General features: G+C 34.9%; 1 protein-coding gene and 22 non-coding genes across 23 annotated transcripts; 22 read left to right on the forward strand and 1 right to left on the reverse strand.

The window, feature by feature from the left end:
* Positions 1 to 1,631: 1,631 nt before the first annotated feature.
* gh1 (growth hormone 1) lies at positions 1,632 to 6,415 on the reverse strand. The gene is made up of 5 exons (XM_014974317.2): positions 6,223 to 6,415; positions 5,192 to 5,308; positions 3,810 to 3,953; positions 1,944 to 2,090; positions 1,632 to 1,861 (listed from the first exon to the last, which is right to left on the reverse strand). Exons 1-5 carry the CDS (start codon positions 6,334 to 6,336, stop codon positions 1,799 to 1,801), a joined length of 585 nt encoding a protein of 194 aa, XP_014829803.2. The 5' UTR covers positions 6,337 to 6,415; the 3' UTR covers positions 1,632 to 1,798.
* A 4,492-nt stretch (positions 6,416 to 10,907) lies between these two features.
* Positions 10,908 to 10,981, forward strand: trnai-aau (transfer RNA isoleucine (anticodon AAU)). Its single transcript has one exon. It is a non-coding gene; the product is annotated as a tRNA-Ile (tRNA).
* A 548-nt stretch (positions 10,982 to 11,529) lies between these two features.
* Positions 11,530 to 11,603, forward strand: trnai-aau (transfer RNA isoleucine (anticodon AAU)). The gene has a single exon. It is a non-coding gene; the product is annotated as a tRNA-Ile (tRNA).
* Positions 11,604 to 12,564: 961 nt separating this feature from the next.
* On the forward strand, positions 12,565 to 12,638 carry trnai-aau (transfer RNA isoleucine (anticodon AAU)). The gene has a single exon. It is a non-coding gene; the product is annotated as a tRNA-Ile (tRNA).
* Positions 12,639 to 12,796: 158 nt separating this feature from the next.
* Positions 12,797 to 12,870, forward strand: trnai-aau (transfer RNA isoleucine (anticodon AAU)). Its single transcript has one exon. It is a non-coding gene; the product is annotated as a tRNA-Ile (tRNA).
* Positions 12,871 to 13,420: 550 nt separating this feature from the next.
* trnai-aau (transfer RNA isoleucine (anticodon AAU)) lies at positions 13,421 to 13,494 on the forward strand. The gene has a single exon. It is a non-coding gene; the product is annotated as a tRNA-Ile (tRNA).
* Positions 13,495 to 14,063: 569 nt separating this feature from the next.
* Positions 14,064 to 14,137, forward strand: trnai-aau (transfer RNA isoleucine (anticodon AAU)). The gene has a single exon. It is a non-coding gene; the product is annotated as a tRNA-Ile (tRNA).
* A 390-nt stretch (positions 14,138 to 14,527) lies between these two features.
* trnai-aau (transfer RNA isoleucine (anticodon AAU)) lies at positions 14,528 to 14,601 on the forward strand. The gene has a single exon. It is a non-coding gene; the product is annotated as a tRNA-Ile (tRNA).
* Positions 14,602 to 15,262: 661 nt separating this feature from the next.
* On the forward strand, positions 15,263 to 15,336 carry trnai-aau (transfer RNA isoleucine (anticodon AAU)). Its single transcript has one exon. It is a non-coding gene; the product is annotated as a tRNA-Ile (tRNA).
* A 569-nt stretch (positions 15,337 to 15,905) lies between these two features.
* On the forward strand, positions 15,906 to 15,979 carry trnai-aau (transfer RNA isoleucine (anticodon AAU)). Its single transcript has one exon. It is a non-coding gene; the product is annotated as a tRNA-Ile (tRNA).
* Positions 15,980 to 16,134: 155 nt separating this feature from the next.
* trnai-aau (transfer RNA isoleucine (anticodon AAU)) lies at positions 16,135 to 16,208 on the forward strand. The gene has a single exon. It is a non-coding gene; the product is annotated as a tRNA-Ile (tRNA).
* A 390-nt stretch (positions 16,209 to 16,598) lies between these two features.
* Positions 16,599 to 16,672, forward strand: trnai-aau (transfer RNA isoleucine (anticodon AAU)). The gene has a single exon. It is a non-coding gene; the product is annotated as a tRNA-Ile (tRNA).
* Positions 16,673 to 16,830: 158 nt separating this feature from the next.
* trnai-aau (transfer RNA isoleucine (anticodon AAU)) lies at positions 16,831 to 16,904 on the forward strand. Its single transcript has one exon. It is a non-coding gene; the product is annotated as a tRNA-Ile (tRNA).
* Positions 16,905 to 17,454: 550 nt separating this feature from the next.
* Positions 17,455 to 17,528, forward strand: trnai-aau (transfer RNA isoleucine (anticodon AAU)). Its single transcript has one exon. It is a non-coding gene; the product is annotated as a tRNA-Ile (tRNA).
* A 569-nt stretch (positions 17,529 to 18,097) lies between these two features.
* On the forward strand, positions 18,098 to 18,171 carry trnai-aau (transfer RNA isoleucine (anticodon AAU)). The gene has a single exon. It is a non-coding gene; the product is annotated as a tRNA-Ile (tRNA).
* Positions 18,172 to 18,561: 390 nt separating this feature from the next.
* Positions 18,562 to 18,635, forward strand: trnai-aau (transfer RNA isoleucine (anticodon AAU)). Its single transcript has one exon. It is a non-coding gene; the product is annotated as a tRNA-Ile (tRNA).
* A 661-nt stretch (positions 18,636 to 19,296) lies between these two features.
* On the forward strand, positions 19,297 to 19,370 carry trnai-aau (transfer RNA isoleucine (anticodon AAU)). Its single transcript has one exon. It is a non-coding gene; the product is annotated as a tRNA-Ile (tRNA).
* Positions 19,371 to 19,939: 569 nt separating this feature from the next.
* trnai-aau (transfer RNA isoleucine (anticodon AAU)) lies at positions 19,940 to 20,013 on the forward strand. The gene has a single exon. It is a non-coding gene; the product is annotated as a tRNA-Ile (tRNA).
* Positions 20,014 to 20,168: 155 nt separating this feature from the next.
* Positions 20,169 to 20,242, forward strand: trnai-aau (transfer RNA isoleucine (anticodon AAU)). The gene has a single exon. It is a non-coding gene; the product is annotated as a tRNA-Ile (tRNA).
* Positions 20,243 to 20,864: 622 nt separating this feature from the next.
* trnai-aau (transfer RNA isoleucine (anticodon AAU)) lies at positions 20,865 to 20,938 on the forward strand. Its single transcript has one exon. It is a non-coding gene; the product is annotated as a tRNA-Ile (tRNA).
* A 158-nt stretch (positions 20,939 to 21,096) lies between these two features.
* On the forward strand, positions 21,097 to 21,170 carry trnai-aau (transfer RNA isoleucine (anticodon AAU)). The gene has a single exon. It is a non-coding gene; the product is annotated as a tRNA-Ile (tRNA).
* A 629-nt stretch (positions 21,171 to 21,799) lies between these two features.
* Positions 21,800 to 21,873, forward strand: trnai-aau (transfer RNA isoleucine (anticodon AAU)). Its single transcript has one exon. It is a non-coding gene; the product is annotated as a tRNA-Ile (tRNA).
* A 158-nt stretch (positions 21,874 to 22,031) lies between these two features.
* trnai-aau (transfer RNA isoleucine (anticodon AAU)) lies at positions 22,032 to 22,105 on the forward strand. The gene has a single exon. It is a non-coding gene; the product is annotated as a tRNA-Ile (tRNA).
* The last annotated feature ends 1,461 nt before the right edge of the window (positions 22,106 to 23,566 follow it).

The raw sequence follows: 23,566 nt of genomic DNA on the forward strand, positions 1-23,566 counted from the left end.
TTTAATGTCAAACTAGCAACTTAAATAAATTAAATGGCCAACAAATTCTTTATGCATGCATGTTCTTGCTTCAAAATTAGATCTCAAAAGGTCAAAAACAACAAAAAATGGTTTCAAAACTGAAGTTATACATAATTTCAATTAAGATAATAAAGAAGCAACTTTGTTTATATACATTGATATAGAAAATGCAGTTTTGAACATTTTTTGTTTTTTGATGGAGTAACTGCAACAAATTTACTTAGAATTCTAAATCTCACAGCATAAAGTACATATAATTAAAATTTAAAGGAAATACAAAAAATAATTTTATTTTACAAATATAAACATCACATATAAGAAAATGTATCCATCAATTTTAGTAGATATTTATCAAAAATTTGCTAGCAGTATTTTTTCAAAAAGTTATCTACATTTTTAACATCTCTATCTGGACTAAACTTATTTGCGCTGCTTCAGACGCCAGACCTACTTGGACACCCTGTCCCAGGTAGACGTATGGTGGTGGAATATTTCCTTAAATCAGGGCCAAACATCAGCAGCAGACCAACACGAAGTTCTAATATTCCAGAAGATAGAAAGTTCTGGACCAACAGCAGAGATGTTATTTTATCCCTCCTTTCATCCGTACAGGAAAAGGGGAAGTTAAGCTGTGTGTTGAAATCTTGAATTACAGCGTTGAATCTTGATGCTGCTGCTGCTCTAAGGACGTTAAACCGGAGTTAGCTGCTTTGAGGTTTATGACTCTTCAGAACAGAATGGTCCTGGATCGAATGACGGCTTGTACAGAGGGAGTTCGTGTCATGATTTGTATTTCCTGTTGTACTTATATTCAGAGTTGGGTGGTTAGTAGTTATATTTACTCAGCTGCATTTACTTGAGTAACTTTTTTAGAAGTATGTTTACTACACTGTACGTATGACTTTCTTGAGTAACGTTATGATGAATTGTTTCTACTCTTACTTCAATAAAACTTCTGGATTTTCTACCCTCTGAATGAAAAACAAACATGTTTTAGACAAAAGTTCACCAGACACAGACACACAGCTGCAGTTTTTGTTAAAGTTCCAGAAGTTTTTTATTGACAGAAACTGATTTGAAAACATTTTCTGTTGCCTAATGTTGTTACTTTTTGTTGCTTGAATAATTTTTATTTTCGTCCTTAAAATACCAAAATTTCCACTTAACTTTATATTTTGGTCCACCTGATGATATAATTTTTAAATATTAAATAATTAATTTTATACTTTTTTACTATTACTTGAGTAATTTCTTGGACGGATGCTTTCTACTTTTAGTGCTACTCTATGCCATTGAGTGCTATTGCACTGTCCAACCTAACAACTCTTATAGATGCACTTGTTATTAAAAAGCAAAAAAATTCTGATGACTTTTTAAAATATATTCTTATGCATTGCTACCAGAGGTATTTGGATGAATTAAGGGCAAAAATGGGTCTTTCAACTGTGACTTTTGCAGATAATAAATCAGATTTTAATAATTAATCAGGACTTGAATAGTAAGTTCTGTTAAAACCAGAGAAGGAGCGCTCTATTTCAGGTGATCTGTGTAAAGTTTTTTGCAGTTTTTCATCTGGATGATCCTCAACAGTCAGAGAAAACAACAGGAGATAAATGCAACACAGACAACACTTTATTTTACATATTATGACTGCTGTGACATCACTTCCTGTTGGCAGCTTCCATCACAGCAAGGTCAGAATTTCAGCTGGAACAACACACCACCAAGCAGAATCTACGCTACTACAGGGGGCAGGGCTTAATCCGGGAGGGCGTGGCTACAGAGTGCAGTTTGCCTCTGGAGAGAGTCGACACTTTGCCACGGTCAGGTAAGTCTCCACCTGAAAGAACAATCATTTCCTTGTTGCTGTCATCATTGTGTCATTGTTAAATCACAGTGACTTCCTTTAACTCTTTGTTTACCTTGTGCATGTCCTTTTTGAAGCATGCCAGCAGTTCGTAGGTTCTCCGCAGCGACTCGTCAGCTTCCAGACTCTGATAATAGTTTCCATAAGGTGCCAACTGGAGGGTTGAGGTGTCAGTAAAGATCTCTGGTACGTCCTGATTGGCCTGCAAGCTCAGGTGGTCAGTTTCTCAGATAACAGGTTCACAGAGAGACAGTAATGACTGATGCAAGATTTGTATGCCAATTTTCATCTGACCATCTTAAAGATGCAGTATTAACTTTTATTTTGAAAATGTCTGTCGTGACAGAATGCTATGAGGCAAATAATCTGAAAAAAATCGCGCTCCTCTACCTCTTCACTGAGCTATTTTAGCGATCTGCACAAATGCAATGCTCCTGGTCACAAACAACCAATCAGAGCCAGGAGGCGGGTCTTAGCGCTGGCAGTTAGGCTCATGTATGCACTGCTAATGGCAGTGCGTACAGGAAAACTATGTATCTGTCATCATGCTAATTGGCCTTAGCATTCATGACAGGCTGTGCTAGCTGTAACATAGTGGAGAGACAGGGGGAGGGTTGAGGAGTGTTTACATAAGCTTGATTGACAGCGTTAAGACCCTCCTCCTGGTTCTGATTGGTTATTTCAGAACGAGTGGCGTATTTCTGTGGTTAGCACTGAGAGAAGGCAGAGGAAAACTATTTTTTTTTACAGATTACCTGTCAGAACATGATGTCAGTTTTAACAAATATCTAAAAAAAATATTTTTTTATAAAAGTTACTGTAGCTTTAAGTACTCCCGATTATTGGAATAGCATTTTAAGATAAGCTCGGTGTTAAGAGCGATCTGCTCCACTTGGAATGATGTCAGAACATCAGATTTTTTTCTGTTAAATATAGTCTGAAAACTTTCAGCATTACTTCTTCCCAGGCAGACATTTTTGTTTACTCTTCAAAAGAGTAAACAAGATTTCCCATCTAAAATCTTTACTGAAAAAAAGCTTCTTTGAACCAACTTTAAAAAATGACTAACTTCTTACAACTAATCTTATTAGTTTTGCTCAAACTATAAATTCGATTTGAATAATTCTGAAATCAAAATTACAGTTTGAGCAAAACTAATTCAAATTCAATTCAAAAATACTTTATTTATCCCAAAGGAAAACTAAATGTTGCTGTAACTCATATTAATTCAAATTCCTCAAATAGTTAATAAATAGTGATGACTGTTGGCAAAATAGATATCTTGTAGCAGTCTGTATTACAGTGCATTTGAAGAAGCCTCTGACTGAAGTCACTCTGTTTCATGAGGAACTTATGAAACAGAGTCATGAAGTCATGACAGTCATGAAGAATAAAATGATCTGGAACAAATTAGTCTTTTTTAAGAAGCTGGTTCACAGAAACATTTTTCAGTGTTGGTGAGTGAAATTGGTTGGCGTGTAATGTGTCTCAACGACCAAATCTATGATACTTTTGATCCTCATGTTGGGAGGGCTCAGGTTTTAAAAATCGTCTGACAATTTTAATATCTGCAAAAATACAAAATCTTACCAAGTATTTTTCTATTGCAAATATGTATTACACTTGAAATTAGAGAAAAATAAACTTACAAGTAACTTTTCAGCAAGATATAGCAGCTTGTTTTAAGTCAATAATTCCTTAATATTGATGTAAAAGTAATTATTTTACTTATAACAAGACTTTCCATGTTAAAAGTGAAATAATCTGCCAAAAGAACAAATACTTTTTCATCAATATTGAGGAATTATTCATTTACTTATAAGGTTATTTTGTCTTATTTTACGTGTAATAAGGTATCTGTACAAGAAACCAGACCAAAATACTTTTAAATATTTTGCGTTTTTGCAGTGATGGTTCTCACCTTGATCAGCTGCATGATTCCCGTCTTCAGGTCCGTCAGTTTGGCGGAGATTTGGGTCCTCGGACCAGAACCTCCGGACAGAGATCGGCTTGGAAACTCCCAGGACTCCACCAGGCGGTAGGAGATTGATAACAACTTCAGAACCTGCAACCAATCAGTGCAAAGCAGATCCACAACGGATTCAAAGTTAGAACCAACTACCACCAGATTCAGAACCGTTCATAATGGACCCAAGCTGCAGTTCTTAAATCAGGGTGTCGAAGCTTTTTGCACCGAGGCTAAAAATCCCCAAACTGAAATCATCCAGGGGTCAAAATGTTATTTCCCCCCATTTTATTTGACAACAATCAGTGGCGGTGTCTGACAACGTAGTGCACGCTCGTGGGTTAATTTGCCCTTCTCAGTATCTGACAGGCGGGCCCCCGGTGGAGGTGGGTCAGATTTGCCCTGTGTGTTGTCTTGAAGGCATGTGTAGCGCAATTATATATTGTGTAGCACTATAATTATCTGTAGTACTGTGTAGTATAGTGAGGTTTTGTGTATTCCATCAGAGTATTTTTTAGTTCCTCTTACTACTGTTTGGCATTGTGTAATACTATTCTGTAGTTTTGTTTACTGTAGTAGTAGCCATACTCCATTTTACTGTGTAATACTTAGCAAGTGTAGTACTTTGTTCTGTTGTTTGGAACTATGTAGTACTCTTTGCTACTGTGTAGCCCTTTATAGTACTGTGTGGTACTGAGTAGAACTCTGTAGTTATGCGTAGTATTTTGCCATATGTTTCCATAGTACAGCATAATACTCTGTAGTTCTGCATGGTATTTATTATGTAGTTCTGTATAGTACAGTGTTATATTATGTAGCACTCTATAATTATTTGTAGTATTGTGTAGTACTCTATCACATGGTGAGGTTTAGTGTAGTACACCATAGTATTTTGTAGTTCTATCAGGTACTCTTTGATACTGTGCAGTTCTGTATAATACTCTGTAGTTTTGTTTAGTACTGTATTGTAGTAACCCATACTTGGTAGTATTCTATTGTTTTTAGTAGTACAGTGCAATACTCTGCAGCACTGTATATAAGTAAGCCATACTCTGTTGTATTATGTAGTACTATTTAAGTGTACAACTCTATATTTCTGTGTAGTACTCTGTTCTAATATTTGGAACTATGTAACACTGTTTGAAACTGTTTAGCACTCCATCGTACTGTGTAGTATTGTGTAGTATTCTGTAGTTTTGTGTCGTCCTATTCAAATGTAGTACTGTATATTTCTGTGTAGTACTCTGTTGTTCTTTTTGGAACTGTGTAGAACTGTGATTCCCTGTAGGGAAGTGTAGTACTCTGTAGTACTGTGTAGTACTGCGATGTGTACTGACGGAGCTGCGCTGTGTCTCATGCTTGTCGATGGGGCTGATGATGTAATCCGAGTTGCAGAAATCCTGCAGGAAGATCTTGTTGAGTTGCCGCTGCTCCTCCGTCTGCAGGGAACTCTCCTGATACACAGAGGTACACAGAGAAGTACACAGAGGTACACAGAGAAGTACACATCAGTCACAGCCATAGACACTGTACACTGCAAAAACTCAAAATCTTACCAAGTATTTTTGGTTCCGCTGCAGTTACACTTTATTTGCAGCAGTGTGCAGAAGACTGAGACTGTTGTCATTTGTTAATTAATGACACTGATAATGCAAAACTGCACTAAAAGTTTCATTAAAGTTTATTAAAAGTATAAACTTTGTATTATTCAGTAAATAGTAAATAATGACACCTTTAATAGACTTTTAGTGCCACTTTTAATGGAACTTTGCATTAAAAGTGTCATTATTTACTGAATAATGCCAAGTTGAAGTTTTTAATGGACTTTTAGTGCAACTTTGCAATAAAAACACCATTATTTACCAATTGAGATCTTATGACAATAGTCATAAACATTCAAGAAGACTCCTTCAAGTTCATAACAGGTGTTATGTCATGTTTATGACAGTGTCATGTTTGTCTTATGCACACCCCTTCAAATAAAGTGTTACCCTGGTTTCTACTGCAAATATGTCAGTACACTGGAAGTAGGACAAAACCAACTTACAAGTGACTTTTCAGCAAGATATATGAGCTTGTTTTAAGTAAATAATTCTTTAATATTGATGAAAAAGTTTTAGATTAATTCACTTATAACATGGGAAACTGAAATAATCTACCAATGGATCTAGAACTTTTTCATCAATATCAAAGAATTATTGACTGAAATCAAGTTCCTAAATCTTGTTTTAAGTCAATTTTGTCTTATTTCAAGTATATAAAGATAGTTACAATAAAAGCCCAAATTTGTTGACAAGATTTTGTGTTTTTGCAGTGTAACTGCATTGATGGTTGCAGTTTTTGTCCTTCAGAGCTTCCATAGACTTACAAATTCAGAGAAGAACCTCTGAGCGAGCAGGTGGAGGTGCTGGACTCTGTTGACGGCGATGGAGAACAGCCGCTGGCTGTCTGTGATTGGCTGAGAGGAGACGCCCAGACACATGACTGACAGCAGGAGGATGGCTGGGAGACACAGGTGAGACAGGTGAGCGGCGGCACCATCACCAGAGTTTTCACAGCAACCTGACACATTTAAAATGTCCGGGTCTTACCTCGGTCCATGGCTGATGTGGGATCAGTTGTGGTTCTGCTTGATCTGATCTCAGTTGGGCTGCTGGGCGTTCTGACGTTCCAGCTCAGAGTTTTCAGGTTTTATAGCTGAAAGTTTGATGCTTAAATTCATGAGCAGAAACATGAAACGAGCAAACAGGCCTGTGTTGGTCTCATTAACATGGACACCTTCCAGTGATCCTCATGCAGCATTAAAGGCAGGTCGGAGCTGGAAACCCCGCTCCAGACACGATGTTCTCCAAGCTGCTCCGGCTCCATCCAAACCCTCCAACATTTCGACTGCTACATTGTATAAAACTAAAGAACAAACCACACTGATGAAATAATAAAAACATTTTGTTCTTTTTCATGTATTCATTTATATTTCTTGACCATATCACATGTCCAACCTGCAGTGGAAATACTCTCCTGAACACATTAGGCCATAAAGTATTGTACTGACCCGTGCTGTAGAAACGGGGTTGTGGAGTTTCAGGTGCCTGCTTTCGCGTTGAGTTTAACGCTGAACAGAGAGAAATGTGAAATCTCTTTACTTGGCAGAACAAGTTTTGATGTTGAGTTTGCATCAGTGGAAATGATCCAGACACTAAAATGCTAACAGGTGATGTTGAAGTGGCTTTTATAGTCTTACAAACTTGTTTTTAATGCAGTGAAGTTAAAATGTAATACATTTTTAGGACGCATTTAGAATTTTTCCTACATTTCTAGGATAGAAATGTTGGTCTCCTGTAACTTTCTGTGTCAACTTGCATCCCAAATTTATAGCTACACAGTAAAAAAAAAAAAGAAACAGAAAATGTTCCTGTAATTTTCTGCCAGTATATTTTCTGTTTTTTTCACAGAATTTCCATCAGAATTTTTCTGTAATTCAACAGTTTTTTTGTTATTGTGAACTGAAATTTTCCATATTTTTACAGTACATCTCCTAGTATATTCACAAACACTTCCACATTGCTACTTGTACATTTCCAAATATTTTTGACATCCAAACCATTTAAGTAATGAAGTCGTATTTTACGTAGGTTTTCATAGTAATTAATTATTGAAGCAATTAGCATGTTTCAATGCAATGTCATTTCCAAATTGCATATATATGCTTTATCTCTTTTAGCTTCCTGAAAGATGACAAAAAAATCAATCAATTAATCAGTCATGTTTATTAGTACAGCACATTTCAGCAACAAGGCAGTTCAAAGTGCTTTACACCATGAAAACAATACAGTAATCAATTATGAAACAAGCAAGAAGCATTACATTTTAGCAAAGGCCACCATCAAAATTGTCAAGCAAATATATTATATCAGTGTTCCAGAACTCAGGGTTCCAGCGTCTTTGCAGTTTTCTGGAAGTCTGTTCCAGATCTGTGGAGCATAGAAGTGGATTCCAACCTCCAAACTTTAGATTTCATACTTTAAGGTCAAATGGTGACTTCCAGTGAACTGCAAAGTGACGTTTCTGGAGTGAGGAGTCATACCTCAGTCTGATTCTGATTCTATTGTGACAGGTTGTGAAGTCTGGGGGAGAAGCTGGGCTGGGTCAGAGGTCACTCCAAAAGCAGGATTCTGGGTAAACAGAGCCAAAATAAATGTAGGAATCTAGCGCTAGCGAGAGAAATAAATGACTCGTGGTCTTTACCAAACACAAAAGAGAAATCCTACAACCGCTAAAATCTGAGGCCAAATGTAAACAAACGTTCAACTTTTGTTCACATTTTGTGAAGGACGTTCTTCTTCTTCTGTGTCTTCTTGGAAACATTTTCTTTTGCCTGATGTTATTTTTTTGTTACTTATGAATTACCGTTGTGGTCCTTAAAATACCAAAATTTCTACTTAGCTTAATATTTCAAGCTAAGTAGAAATTAGCTTTACATCTGATGATGTAATTTTTACATATGAAATGATTGATAATTTGATCAGTTCAGTATTTGAGACTTTTTACCAAATACTTTTTTACTCTTGAGTCATTTCTTGGACGGATACTTTCTGCTTTCACTTGAGTAAAAACATGTTGAAGTAGTGATACTTTTACTTGGGTGCAATTTTTGGGTACTTTACTCACCTCTGATTAAAACTAAATATTGTCAAAGTAAAAATCAGGAAAGAGTAAATGTCTCTCCTGCTCTGGCTTGTGAAATGAAATCAGGAAAACATGAGATCGGAGTTAATCTGGGATGTTTGATGTTTTCGTCCTCAGATGTGTGAATTTATTCACAGATGTTCAGTTGATCAGACTTGCATCACACATGGTTCTGAATTTATTCAGCGCTACAGGAAATGGAGAGAATCACACACTGAAACCGGCTTACTGGGCCGACTCGAACACTACCCAATTAGGTCCTGGTGGGAACACAGAGATGTTGTGTCACATCAGGGACTAAATTCACAATTTCATTTTGCAGTTGCACAAAGGTTTAGGCTTGAAATGCTAATTAGGTCTTATTCTATCAGCTAACGAATGCTGAAAACTGGTTTATTATCATCTTCAGGTTTATTCAGGTTGATTCAGATGTTAGTGGGAGTACTGGTGTGTCACTAGATGCATTAGTGTGTTACTACATTGTTCTGGTTTCTGGTTCTGGTCTGATCTGTATCCCCAAACCAGAACCAAACATGGAAAAGCAGCATTCAGCTTCTATGCACCACAAATCTGGAACAAACTTACAGAAAACTGCAAAACAGCAGAAACACTGACTTCTTTTAAATCTAGGCTAAATCCCATCTTTAGAGTTACTTTTGAACCATAATAAAAGGAAAATTTTCCATTATATTTGATTTTTGATTATGATCAAAATGTAATGTTTGTCACTGGTTTCTCAATTGTCGACTGTATTTTTTTTTTATTTTTTACTTTTTATTTATTTGTTTATTTTATTTTTTTTTACCTCTTTACGATGTAAAGAACTTTGAACCGATTGTTCCAGAAATATGCTGCACAAATAAACTTGATTGGTTGATGTGTATGTTGCAGTGTGTTACTGTGTATATTAGTGTGTTGCAATGTGTTTTTACATGAATTAGTGTTTTGCAGTGATGTGTTATTGCATGCAGTAAAAACAGACAAAAAATATGTATTTCTCTTTGCATTGCAGTGTGTATACTAGTGTGTATCACAATGTTACCGGTGTGTGTTATAGTGTGTTTCTATGTATTTAACTGTGTTATTTTGTGGGCTCCAGTGTGTAGTTGAGTTGTATATCCTTAGTTGTCGGGTCCAGATGAGTCCGACGTCACGGTTTTATATCGGCCTGTTTATCAGAGTAAAGTCATTGCATTGCTCTTGTTTATGAACATATTGTGTTAAATGCCACTTGGTTTATTAATGATATGTGTATCACAGAGACATTGTGGCCTTGATCTCAGTTAAAATATTTATGTTGTCATTGTCTCCATGGCGATGCTGTCACACTGACCAGCTCACCTGTACATGTGAATCAGTGTCCTGCAGCAGACTCCCTGCTTCACATCATTTATAATGTTTGAATTAAAACATGTGAAGGAGACAAACGTTCAACTTTTAGTCTTATTTTAGATGTGAAAGTTGTGGCTGAAACTTGATCTGTGCTGATATTCATGAATCGGATGTATCTTCAGACAAAACTTGCCTAGTAAAATACGAGTGAAAGTATAACTAACTATCTATTTTACAAAGCCTTTGATTTTATTTATTTATTCCATAATTATAAATTGGAATGGGTCAGAACTCCAGAAACGTATTGTGAGAAGTTTGTGGAAGGAAAGCCAAACTGTTTACCCAAAGCCAATAATCCTTGATATTACCAAATGCATTTAAACTTCTGAAAGATGATTAAAAAATCTGTAACAAATGTTCTCACTAAGCTTTGTAGCATTTACTAAAAATTTTAACTGAATTACAATAAGAAAAAATCAGTCTGATTTAATTTTAGAGAAAACAAATGTTTTATTCGGTGTAAACTTCTGGCATATTTAGTTCTTAAAGATACAACAAAATATCACTTTTAATGAGTGTTTGATAGGATTTGGCTGTAATTGGATATGTTTTATGAACTGGTTTCATTCAGCTAAAAAAGAATAAAAATAAACGCCAGGAGATGATGTCAGAGCTAGTTATTATCGCCTGTGGAAAGAGACACATTGTTTCCAGTCAACCGGGTGATGACTCAGGTGATAAATTAAATCTTCAGTTAACACCACGTATGTATTTCTTAGATCCATGGAAACGGAACAGTGTATACGGCCGGTTAGCTCAGCTGGTCAGAGCGTGATGCTAATAACGCCAAGGTCATGGGTGCAATTCCCATATTGGCCAATTCAAAACAAAAGTTTGAATAACATAAAACACAGCTGGCAAATAAGTTGGTATATATATTGATACTGAAAAATATTCGAACATGAGCACTTTTCTCATTCATTGTTAAGATCAAGTATGTATTTCTTAGATCCATGGAAAGTGAACATTGTGTATGGCTGGTTAGCTCAGCTGGTCAGAGCGTGGTGCTAATAACACCAAGGTCATGGGTTCAATTCCCATATTGGCCAATTCAAAACAAAAATCTGTAAAATTAACACAGAAAAAAACCCTAAAAATTTAATAATATACGCATTGGTTTTGTAGAACACGATTAGTTTTCTCAAATTTTTATTGTTAAGATCAAGTACGTATTTCTTTGGAAACTGAACATTGTGTATGGCCGGTTAGCTCAGCTGGTCAGAGTGTGGTGCTAATAACGCCAAGGTCATGGGTTCAATGTTCCTACTGGGCAAATAAAGTCTTTCAGACAATCAACACTTCAAAATAAAAAATGATTCTGAAATGAACTAAACACATCAAAACTAAAAGCTGCTGGGAAATAAAATATACTCTTCAAAATAAAAAGTGGCTCTGAAATAAAATCAACACTTAAAAACTGCTGAGAAATCAAAACTAAAATCTGCTTGAAAATGAAACCAACACATCAAAATTTGCTGAAAAATTAACTATTATGTATGTTGATTTTGAAAAACATGAGAACATCAGCACTTTTCTTAAATCTTCGTTAACATCACATATGTATTACTTAGATCCATGGAAACTGTACAGTATTTATGGCCGGTTAGCTCAGCTGGTCAGAGCACGGTGCTAATAATGCCAAGGTCATGGGTTCAATTCCCATATTGGCCAATTCCAAACTACAGTTTTAATAACATAAAATACATTTGGCAAATAAGTTGGTATATATATTGATACTGAAAAATCGGCCCTTCTCCACAATCTTCCTCAGGGTCCGGTCACCTCTTCTCGTTGTGTAGCGTTTTCTGCCACACTTTTTCCTTCCTACTGACTTCCCACTGAGGTGCCTTGATATAACACTCTGCAAGCAGCCGATTCGTTCAGAAATTTCTTTCTGTTTCTCACCCTCTTGCTTGAGGATGTCAGTGATGGCCTTCTGGACAGCAGTCAGGTCAGCAGTCTGACCCCTGATTGCGGTTTTGAGTAATGAACCAGGCTGGGAGTTTTTAAAGGCCTCAGGAATCTTTTTCAGGTATTTAGAGTTACTTTGTTGATTCAGATGATTATTTTTATTGCTCGTTCAGAGAACCTTTTCATAATATTCTAATTTTTTGAGACAGGGATTTTGGGTTTTCATGAGCTGTTTGCCAAAATCATCAAAATTAAAACAATAAAAGACCTGAAATATTTCAGTTGGTGTGCAATGAATCTAAAATATATGACAATTTAATTTTTAGCATGACATTATGGAAAATAATGAACTTTATCACAATATTCTAATTTTATGACCAGCACCTGTATATATTGATACTGAAAAATATTCGAACATGAGCACTTTTCTCAAATTCATTGTTAAGCTCAAGTATGTATTTCTTAGATCCATGGAAACTGAACATTGTGTATGGCCGGTTAGCTCAGCTGGTCAGAGCGTGGTGCTAATAACTCCAATGTCATGAGTTCGATACCCCTATGAGCCAATACAAAAATAAAATCCATAAAATTAACACAGAAAAGAACCCTAGAAATTTTAATACTATACACATTGATTTTGTAGAACACAATCAGTTTTCTCAAATTTTTGTTAAGATCAAGTACGTATTACTTAGATCCATGGAAACTGTACAGTGTTTATGGCCGGTTAGCTCAGCTGGTCAGAGCGTGGTGCTAATAACGCCAAGGTCATGGGTTCAATTCCCATATTGGCCAATTCCAAACTACAGTTTTAATAACATAAAATACATTTGGCAAATAAGTTGGTATATATATTGATACTGAAAAATATTCGAACATGAGCACTTTTCTCAAATTCATTGTTAAGCTCAAGTATGTATTTCTGAGATCCATGGAAACTGAACATTGTGTATGGCTGGTTAGCTCAGCTGGTCAGAGCGTGGTGCTAATAACGCCAAGGTCATGGGTTCAATTCCCATATTGGCCAATTCAAAACTAAAATCAATAAAATTAACTCATAAAGAAAAACCTAGAAATTTGAATACTATACACATTGATTTGGAAAAACATTAGGACATGAGTACTTTTCTCAAATTTTCATTAAGATCAAGTTCGTATTTCTTTAATCCATGGAAACTCAACACTATGTAAGGTAAGTCGGTTAGCTCAGCTTGTTAGAGCGTGGTGGTGATACACCTGAGGTCATGAGTTCAATGTTCCTACTGGGCAAATGAAATCTAAAGTCTTTCAGACAAGCAACACTTCAAAGTAAGAAATGGTTGTGAAATGAACTAAACACTTCAACACTAAAACTGCTGGGAAATAAAATCAACACTTCAAAACTAAAAACTGCTGGGAAATAAAATCAACACTTCAAAACTAAACACTGCTGGGAAATGAAATCAACACATCAAAATTTGCTGAAAAATCAACTATTATGTATATTGAAAAACAAGAGAATATCAGCACTTTTCTTAAATTTTCAGTTAAGATCAAGTATGTATTTCTTAGATCCATGGAAACTGAACAGCATGTATGGCCGGTTAGCTCAGTCAGTCAGAGCATGGTGCTAATAACACCAAGGTCATGGGTTCAAGCCCCATATTGGCCAATTCAAAACAAAAATCTATGAAATTAACACAGAAAAAAACCCTAAAAATTTAATACTATACACATTGGTTTTGTAGAACACGATTAGTTTTCTCAAATTTTTATTGTTAAGATCAAGTACGTATTTCTTTGGAAACTGAACATTGTGTATGGCCGGTTAGCTCAGCTGGTCAGAGCACGGTGCTAATAATGCCAAGGTCATGGGTTCAATGTTCCTACTGGGTAAATAAAATCTAAAGTCTTTCAGACAATCAACACTTCAAAATAAAAAATGTTTCTGAAATGAACTAAATGCATCAAAACTAAAAACTGCTGGGAAATAAAATATACTCTTCAAAATAAAAAGTGGCTCTGAAAAAAAATCAACACTTAAAAACTGCTGGGAAATAAAATCAACAAATCAAAACTAAAATCTGCTTGAAAATGAAACCAACACATCAAAATTTGCTGAAAAATTAACTATTATGTATGTTGATTTTGAAAAATATGAGAATATCAGCACTTTTCTTAAATCTTTGGTTAACATCACGTATGTATTACTTAGATCCATGGAAACTGTACAGTGTTTATGGCCGGTTAGCTCAGCTGGTCAGAGCGTGGTGCTAATAACGCCAAGGTCATGGGTTCAATTCCCATATTGGCCAATTCCAAACTACAGTTTTAATAACATAAAATACATTTGGCAAATAAGTTGGTATATATATTGATACTGAAAAATATTCGAACATGAGCACTTTTCTCAAATTCATTGTTAAGCTCAAGTATGTATTTCTGAGATCCATGGAAACTGAACATTGTGTATGGCCGGTTAGCTCAGCTGGTCAGAGCGTGGTGCTAATAACTCCAAGGTCATTAGTTCAATACCCCTATGAGCCAATACAAAAATAAAATCCATAAAATTAACACAGAAAAAAACCCTAGAAATTTTAATACTATACACATTGATTTTGTAGAACACAATCAGTTTTCTCAAATTTTTATTGTTAAGATCAAGTATGTATTACTTAGATCCATGGAAACTGTACAGTGTTTATGGCCGGTTAGCTCAGCTGGTCAGAGCGTGGTGCTAATAATGCCAAGGTCATGGGTTCAATTCCCATATTGGCCAATTCAAAACTAAAATCAATAAAATTAACTCATAAAGAAAAACCTAGAAATTTGAATACTATACACATTGATTTGCAAAAACATTAGGACATGAGTACTTTTCTCAAATTTTCATTAAGATCAAGTTCGTATTTCTTTAATCCATGGAAACTCAACACTATGTAAGGTAGGTCGGTTAGCTCAGCTTGTTAGAGCGTGGTGGTGATACACCTGAGGTCATGAGTTCAATGTTCCTACTGGGCAAATGAAATCTAAAGTCTTTCAGACAAGCAACACTTCAAAGTAAGAAATGGTTGTGAAATGAACTAAACACTTCAACACTAAAACTGCTGGGAAATAAAATCAACACTTCAAAACTAAACACTGCTGGGAAATGAAATCAACACTTCAAAACTAAACACTGCTGGGAAATGAAATCAACACTTCAAAACTAAAAACTGCTGGGAAATAAAATCAACACTTCAAAATTAAAAACTGCTGGGAAATAAAATCAACACTTCAAAACTAAACACTGCTGGGAAATGAAATCAACACATCAAAATTTGCTGAAAAATCAACTATTATGTATATTGAAAAACAAGAGAATATCAGCACTTTTCTTAAATTTTCAGTTAAGATCAAGTATGTATTTCTTAGATCCATGGAAACTGAACAGCATGTATGGCCGGTTAGCTCAGTCAGTCAGAGCATGGTGCTAATAACACCAAGGTCATGGGTTCAAGCCCCATATTGGCCAATTCAAAACAAAAATCTATAAAATTAACACAGAAAAAAACCCTAAAAATGTAATACTATACACATTGGTTTTGTAGAACACGATTAGTTTTCTCAAATTTTTATTGTTAAGATCAAGTACGTATTTCTTTGGAAACTGAACATTGTGTATGGCCGGTTAGCTCAGCTGGTCAGAGCACGGTGCTAATAATGCCAAGGTCATGGGTTCAATGTTCCTACTGGGTAAATAAAATCTAAAGTCTTTCAGACAATCAACACTTCAAAATAAAAAATGTTTCTGAAATGAACTAAATGCATCAAAACTAAAAACTGCTGGGAACTAAAATATACTCTTCAAAATAAAAAGTGGCTCTGAAAAAAAATCAACACTTAAAAACTGCTGGGAAATAAAATCAACAAATCAAAACTAAAATCTGCTTGAAAATGAAACCAACACATCAAAATTTGCTGAAAAATTAACTATTATGTATGTTGATTTTGAAAAATATGAGAATATCAGCACTTTTCTTAAATCTTTGGTTAACATCACGTATGTATTACTTAGATCCATGGAAACTGTACAGTGTTTATGGCCGGTTAGCTCAGCTGGTCAGAGCGTGGTGCTAATAACGCCAAGGTCATGGGTTCAATTCCCATATTGGCCAATTCCAAACTACAGTTTTAATAACATAAAATACATTTGGCAAATAAGTTGGTATATATATTGATACTGAAAAATATTCGAACATGAGCACTTTTCTCAAATTCGTTAAGATCACGTATGTATTACTTAGATCCATGGAAACTGTACAGTGTTTATGGCCGGTTAGCTCAGCTGGTCAGAGCGTGGTGCTAATAACGCCAAGGTCATGGGTTCAATTCCCATATTGGCCAATTCCAAACTACAGTTTTAATAACATAAAATACATTTGGCAAATAAGTTGGTATATATATTGATACTGAAAAATATTCGAACATGAGCACCTTTCTCAAATTCATTGTTAAGCTCAAGTATGTATTTCTGAGATCCATGGAAACTGAACATTGTGTATGGCCGGTTAGCTCAGCTGGTCAGAGCGTGGTGCTAATAACTCCAAGGTCATTAGTTCAATACCCCTATGAGCCAATACAAAAATAAAATCCATAAAATTAACACAGAAAAAAACCCTAGAAATTTTAATACTATACACATTGATTTTGTAGAACACAATCAGTTTTCTCAAATTTTTATTGTTAAGATCAAGTACGTATTTCTTAGATCCATGGAAACTGAACTTTGTGTATGGCCGGTTAGCTCAGCTGGTCAGAGCGTGGTGCTAATAAAGCCAAGGTCATGGGTTCAATTCCCATATTGGCCAATTCCAAACTAAAGTTTTAATAACATAAAATACATTTGGCAAATAAGTTGGTATATATATTGATACTGAAAAATATTCGAACATGAGCACTTTTCTCAAATTCGTCGTTAAGATCAAGTATGTATTACTTAGATCCATGGAAACTGTACAGTGTTTATGGCCGGTTAGCTCAGCTGGTCAGAGCGTGGTGCTAATAACGCCAAGGTCATGGGTTCAATTCCCATATTGGCCAATTCAAAACTAAAATCAATAAAATTAACTCATAAATAAAAACCTAGAAATTTGAATACTATACACATTGATTTGGAAAAACATTAGGACATGAGTACTTTTCTCAAATTTTCATTAAGATCAAGTTCGTATTTCTTTAATCCATGGAAACTCAACACTATGTAAGGTAGGTCGGTTAGCTCAGCTTGTTAGAGCGTGGTGGTGATACACCTGAGGTCATGAGTTCAATGTTCCTACTGGGCAAATGAAATCTAAAGTCTTTCAGACAAGCAACACTTCAAAGTAAGAAATGGTTGTGAAATGAACTAAACACTTCAACACTAAAACTGCTGGGAAATAAAATCAACACTTCAAAACTAAAAACTGCTGGGAAATAAAATCAACACTTCAAAACTAAACACTGCTGGGAAATGAAATCAACACATCAAAATTTGCTGAAAAATCAACTATTATGTATATTGAAAAACAAGAGAATATCAGCACTTTTCTTAAATTTTCAGTTAAGATCAAGTATGTATTTCTTAGATCCATGGAAACTGAACAGCATGTATGGCCGGTTAGCTCAGTCAGTCAGAGCATGGTGCTAATAACACCAAGGTCATGGGTTCAAGCCCCATATTGGCCAATTCAAAACAAAAATCTATGAAATTAACACAGAAAAAAACCCTAAAAATTTAATACTATACACATTGGTTTTGTAGAACATGATTAGTTTTCTCAAATTTTTATTGTTAAGATCAAGTACGTATTTCTTTGGAAACTGAACATTGTGTATGGCCGGTTAGCTCAGCTGGTCAGAGCACGGTGCTAATAATGCCAAGGTCATGGGTTCAATGTTCCTACTGGGTAAATAAAATCTAAAGTCTTTCAGACAATCAACACTTCAAAATAAAAAATGTTTCTGAAATGAACTAAATGCATCAAAACTAAAAACTGCTGGGAAATAAAATATACTCTTCAAAATAAAAAGTGGCTCTGAAAAAAAATCAACACTTAAAAACTGCTGGGAAATAAAATCAACAAATCAAAACTAAAATCTGCTTGAAAATGAAACCAACACATCAAAATTTGCTGAAAAATTAACTATTATGTATGTTGATTTTGAAAAATATGAGAATATCAGCACTTTTCTTAAATCTTTGGTTAACATCACGTATGTATTACTTAGATCCATGGAAACTGTACAGTGTTTATGGCCGGTTAGCTCAGCTGGTCAGAGCGTGGTGCTAATAACGCCAAGGTCATGGGTTCAATTCCCATATTGGCCAATTCCAAACTACAGTTTTAATAACATAAAATACATTTGGCAAATAAGTTGGTATATATATTGATACTGAAAAATATTCGAACATGAGCACTTTTCTCAAATTCATTGTTAAGCTCAAGTATGTATTTCTGAGATCCATGGAAACTGAACATTGTGTATGGCCGGTTAGCTCAGCTGGTCAGAGCGTGGTGCTAATAACTCCAAGGTCATTAGTTCAATACCCCTATGAGCCAATACAAAAATAAAATCCATAAAATTAACACAGAAAAAAACCCTAGAAATTTTAATACTATACACATTGATTTTGTAGAACACAATCAGTTTTCTCAAATTTTTATTGTTAAGATCAAGTATGTATTACTTAGATCCATGGAAACTGTACAGTGTTTATGGCCGGTTAGCTCAGCTGGTCAGAGCGTGGTGCTAATAATGCCAAGGTCATGGGTTCAATTCCCATATTGGCCAATTCAAAACTAAAATCAATAAAATTAACTCATAAAGAAAAACCTAGAAATTTGAATACTATACACATTGATTTGCAAAAACATTAGGACATGAGTACTTTTCTCAAATTTTCATTAAGATCAAGTTCGTATTTCTTTAATCCATGGAAACTCAACACTATGTAAGGTAGGTCGGTTAGCTCAGCTTGTTAGAGCGTGGTGGTGATACACCTGAGGTCATGAGTTCAATGTTCCTACTGGGCAAATGAAATCTAAAGTCTTTCAGACAAGCAACACTTCAAAGTAAGAAATGGTTGTGAAATGAACTAAACACTTCAACACTAAAACTGCTGGGAAATAAAATCAACACTTCAAAACTAAACACTGCTGGGAAATGAAATCAACACTTCAAAACTAAACACTGCTGGGAAATGAAATCAACACTTCAAAACTAAAAACTGCTGGGAAATAAAATCAACACTTCAAAATTAAAAACTGCTGGGAAATAAAATCAACACTTCAAAACTAAACACTGCTGGGAAATGAAATCAACACATCAAAATTTGCTGAAAAATCAACTATTATGTATATTGAAAAACAAGAGAATATCAGCACTTTTCTTAAATTTTCAGTTAAGATCAAGTATGTATTTCTTAGATCCATGGAAACTGAACAGCATGTATGGCCGGTTAGCTCAGTCAGTCAGAGCATGGTGCTAATAACACCAAGGTCATGGGTTCAAGCCCCATATTGGCCAATTCAAAACAAAAATCTATAAAATTAACACAGAAAAAAACCCTAAAAATGTAATACTATACACATTGGTTTTGTAGAACACGATTAGTTTTCTCAAATTTTTATTGTTAAGATCAAGTACGTATTTCTTTGGAAACTGAACATTGTGTATGGCCGGTTAGCTCAGCTGGTCAGAGCACGGTGCTAATAATGCCAAGGTCATGGGTTCAATGTTCCTACTGGGTAAATAAAATCTAAAGTCTTTCAGACAATCAACACTTCAAAATAAAAAATGTTTCTGAAATGAACTAAATGCATCAAAACTAAAAACTGCTGGGAACTAAAATATACTCTTCAAAATAAAAAGTGGCTCTGAAAAAAAATCAACACTTAAAAACTGCTGGGAAATAAAATCAACAAATCAAAACTAAAATCTGCTTGAAAATGAAACCAACACATCAAAATTTGCTGAAAAATTAACTATTATGTATGTTGATTTTGAAAAATATGAGAATATCAGCACTTTTCTTAAATCTTTGGTTAACATCACGTATGTATTACTTAGATCCATGGAAACTGTACAGTGTTTATGGCCGGTTAGCTCAGCTGGTCAGAGCGTGGTGCTAATAACGCCAAGGTCATGGGTTCAATTCCCATATTGGCCAATTCCAAACTACAGTTTTAATAACATAAAATACATTTGGCAAATAAGTTGGTATATATATTGATACTGAAAAATATTCGAACATGAGCACTTTTCTCAAATTCGTTAAGATCACGTATGTATTACTTAGATCCATGGAAACTGTACAGTGTTTATGGCCGGTTAGCTCAGCTGGTCAGAGCGTGGTGCTAATAACGCCAAGGTCATGGGTTCAATTCCCATATTGGCCAATTCCAAACTACAGTTTTAATAACATAAAATACATTTGGCAAATAAGTTGGTATATATATTGATACTGAAAAATATTCGAACATGAGCACCTTTCTCAAATTCATTGTTAAGCTCAAGTATGTATTTCTGAGATCCATGGAAACTGAACATTGTGTATGGCCGGTTAGCTCAGCTGGTCAGAGCGTGGTGCTAATAACTCCAAGGTCATTAGTTCAATACCCCTATGAGCCAATACAAAAATAAAATCCATAAAATTAACACAGAAAAAAACCCTAGAAATTTTAATACTATACACATTGATTTTGTAGAACACAATCAGTTTTCTCAAATTTTTATTGTTAAGATCAAGTACGTATTTCTTAGATCCATGGAAACTGAACTTTGTGTATGGCCGGTTAGCTCAGCTGGTCAGAGCGTGGTGCTAATAACTCCAAGGTCATTAGTTCAATACCCCTATGAGCCAATACAAAAATAAAATCCATAAAATTAACACAGAAAAAAACCCTAGAAATTTTAATACTATACACATTGATTTTGTAGAACACAATCAGTTTTCTCAAATTTTTATTGTTAAGATCAAGTACGTATTTCTTAGATCCATGGAAACTGAACTTTGTGTATGGCCGGTTAGCTCAGCTGGTCAGAGCGTGGTGCTAATAAAGCCAAGGTCATGGGTTCAATTCCCATATTGGCCAATTCCAAACTAAAGTTTTAATAACATAAAATACATTTGGCAAATAAGTTGGTATATATATTGATACTGAAAAATATTCGAACATGAGCACTTTTCTCAAATTCGTCGTTAAGATCAAGTATGTATTACTTAGATCCATGGAAACTGTACAGTGTTTATGGCCGGTTAGCTCAGCTGGTCAGAGCGTGGTGCTAATAACACCAAGGTCATGGGTTCAATTCCCATATTGGCCAATTCAAAACTAAAATCAATAAAATTAACTCATAAAGAAAAACCTAGAAATTTGAATACTATACACATTGATTTGGAAAAACATTAGGATATGAGTACTTTTCTCAAATTTTCATTAAGATCAAGTTCGTATTTCTTTAATCCATGGAAACTCAACACTATGTAAGTTAGGTCGGTTAGCTCAGCTTGTTAGAGCGTGGTGGTGATACACCTGAGGTCATGAGTTCAATGTTCCTACTGGGCAAATGAAATCTAAAGTCTTTCAGACAAGCAACACTTCAAAGTAAGAAATGGTTGTGAAATGAACTAAACACTTCAACACTAAAACTGCTGGGAAATAAAATCAACACTTCAAAACTAAAAACTGCTGGGAAATAAAATCAACACTTCAAAACTAAACACTGCTGGGAAATGAAATCAACACATCAAGCGTGGTGCTAATAACTCCAAGGTCATGAGTTCAATCCCCATACAGGCCAATACAAAACTAAAATTCATAAAACTAACACAGAAAAAAAAACCTAGAAATTTTAATACTATACACATTGATTTTGTAGATCACGATTAGTTTTCTCAAATTTTTATTGTTAAGAACAAGTACGTATTTCTTTGGAAACTGTACAGTGTTTATGGCCGGTTAGCTCAGCTGGTCAGAGCGTGGTGCTAATAACGCTAAGGTCATGGGTTCAATTCCCATATTGGCCAATTCCAAACTACAGTTTTAATAACATAAAATACATTTGGCAAATAAGTTGGTATATATATTGATACTGAAAAATATTCGAACATGAGCACTTTTCTCAAATTCATTGTTAAGATCAAGTATGTATTTCTTAGATCCATGGAAACTGAACAGCATGTATGGCCGTTTAGCTCAGTTGGTCAGAGCGTGGTGCTAATAACACCAAGTTCATGGGTTCAATTCCCATATTGGCCAATTCAAAACTAAAATCAATAAAATTAGCTCATAAAGAAAAATGAAATCTAAAGTCTTTCAGACAATCAACACTTCAAAGTAAGAAATGGTTGTGAAATGAACTAAACACTTCAACACTAAAACTGCTGGGAAATAAAATCAACACTTCAAAACTAAAAACTGCTGGGAAATAAAATCAACACTTCAAAACTAAAAACTGCTGGGAAATAAAATCAACACTTCAAAACTAAACACTGCTGGGAAATGAAATCAACACATCAAAATTTGCTGAAAAATCAACTATTATGTATATTGAAAAACAAGAGAATATCAGCACTTTTCTTAAATTTTCAGTTAAGATCAAGTATGTATTTCTTAGATCCATGGAAACTGAACATCGTGTATGGCCAGTTAGCTCAGTCAGTCAGAGCATGGTGCTAATAACTCCAAGGTCATGGGTTCAAGCCCCATATAGGCCAAGACAAAACAAAAATCTATAAAATTAACACAGAAGAAAACCCTAAAAATTTAATACTATACACATTGATTTTGTAGAACACGATTAGTTTTCTCAAATTTTTATTGTTAAGATCAAGTACGTATTTCTTTGGAAACTGTACAGTGTTAAAGGCCGGTTAGCTCAGCTGGTCAGAGCGTGGTGCTAATAATGCCAAGGTCATGGGTTCAATGTTCCTACTGGGCAAATAAAATCTAAAGTCTTTCAGACAATCAACACTTCAAAATAAGTAATGTTTCTGAAATGAACTAAACATATCAAAACTAAAAACTACTGGCTAATAAAATATACTCTTTAAAATAAAAAGTGGCTCTGAATAAAATCAAAACTAAAATTTGCTGGGAAATGAAACCAACGCATCAAAATGGTACATGGTGTTAATAACACCAGGGTCCTGGGTTCAATCCCCATATTGGCCAATTCAAATCTGAAGTCAATAAAATTGACATGGAAAAAAAAACCTAGAAAATTGATTACAATACACATTGATCATGTAGAACATGATACATTTTCTCAAATTTTCATTGTTAAGATCGTTTTTCTTTTATCCATGGAAACTCAACATGTAAGGTAGGTCGGTTAGCTCAGCTTGTAAGAGCGTGGTGGTGATACACCTGATGTCATGAATTCAATATTCCTACTGGGCAAATTAAATCTAAAGTCTTTCAGACAATCAACACTTCAAAATAAGAAATGGTTCTGAAATTAACTAAAAACTGCTGGGAAATGAAATCAGCACTTCAAAACTAAAAACTACTAGAAAGTGAAACCAACACAGTAAAATCAATATTTGCTGAAAAATAAACTATTATGTTTGTTGATTTTAAGAAACATGAGAATATCAGCACTTTTCTTAAAGCTTCAATTAAGATCACGTATGTATTTCTTAAATACATGGAAACTGAACAGTGTGTATGGCCAGTTAGCTCAGCTTTTTAGAGCGTGGTGCTAATAACGCCAAGGTC

Source organism: Poecilia mexicana, unplaced genomic scaffold (assembly GCF_051168715.1).
Source record: "Poecilia mexicana isolate PSO_F unplaced genomic scaffold, ASM5116871v1 scaffold_8, whole genome shotgun sequence".
Lineage (NCBI taxonomy): Eukaryota > Metazoa > Chordata > Actinopteri > Cyprinodontiformes > Poeciliidae > Poecilia > Poecilia mexicana.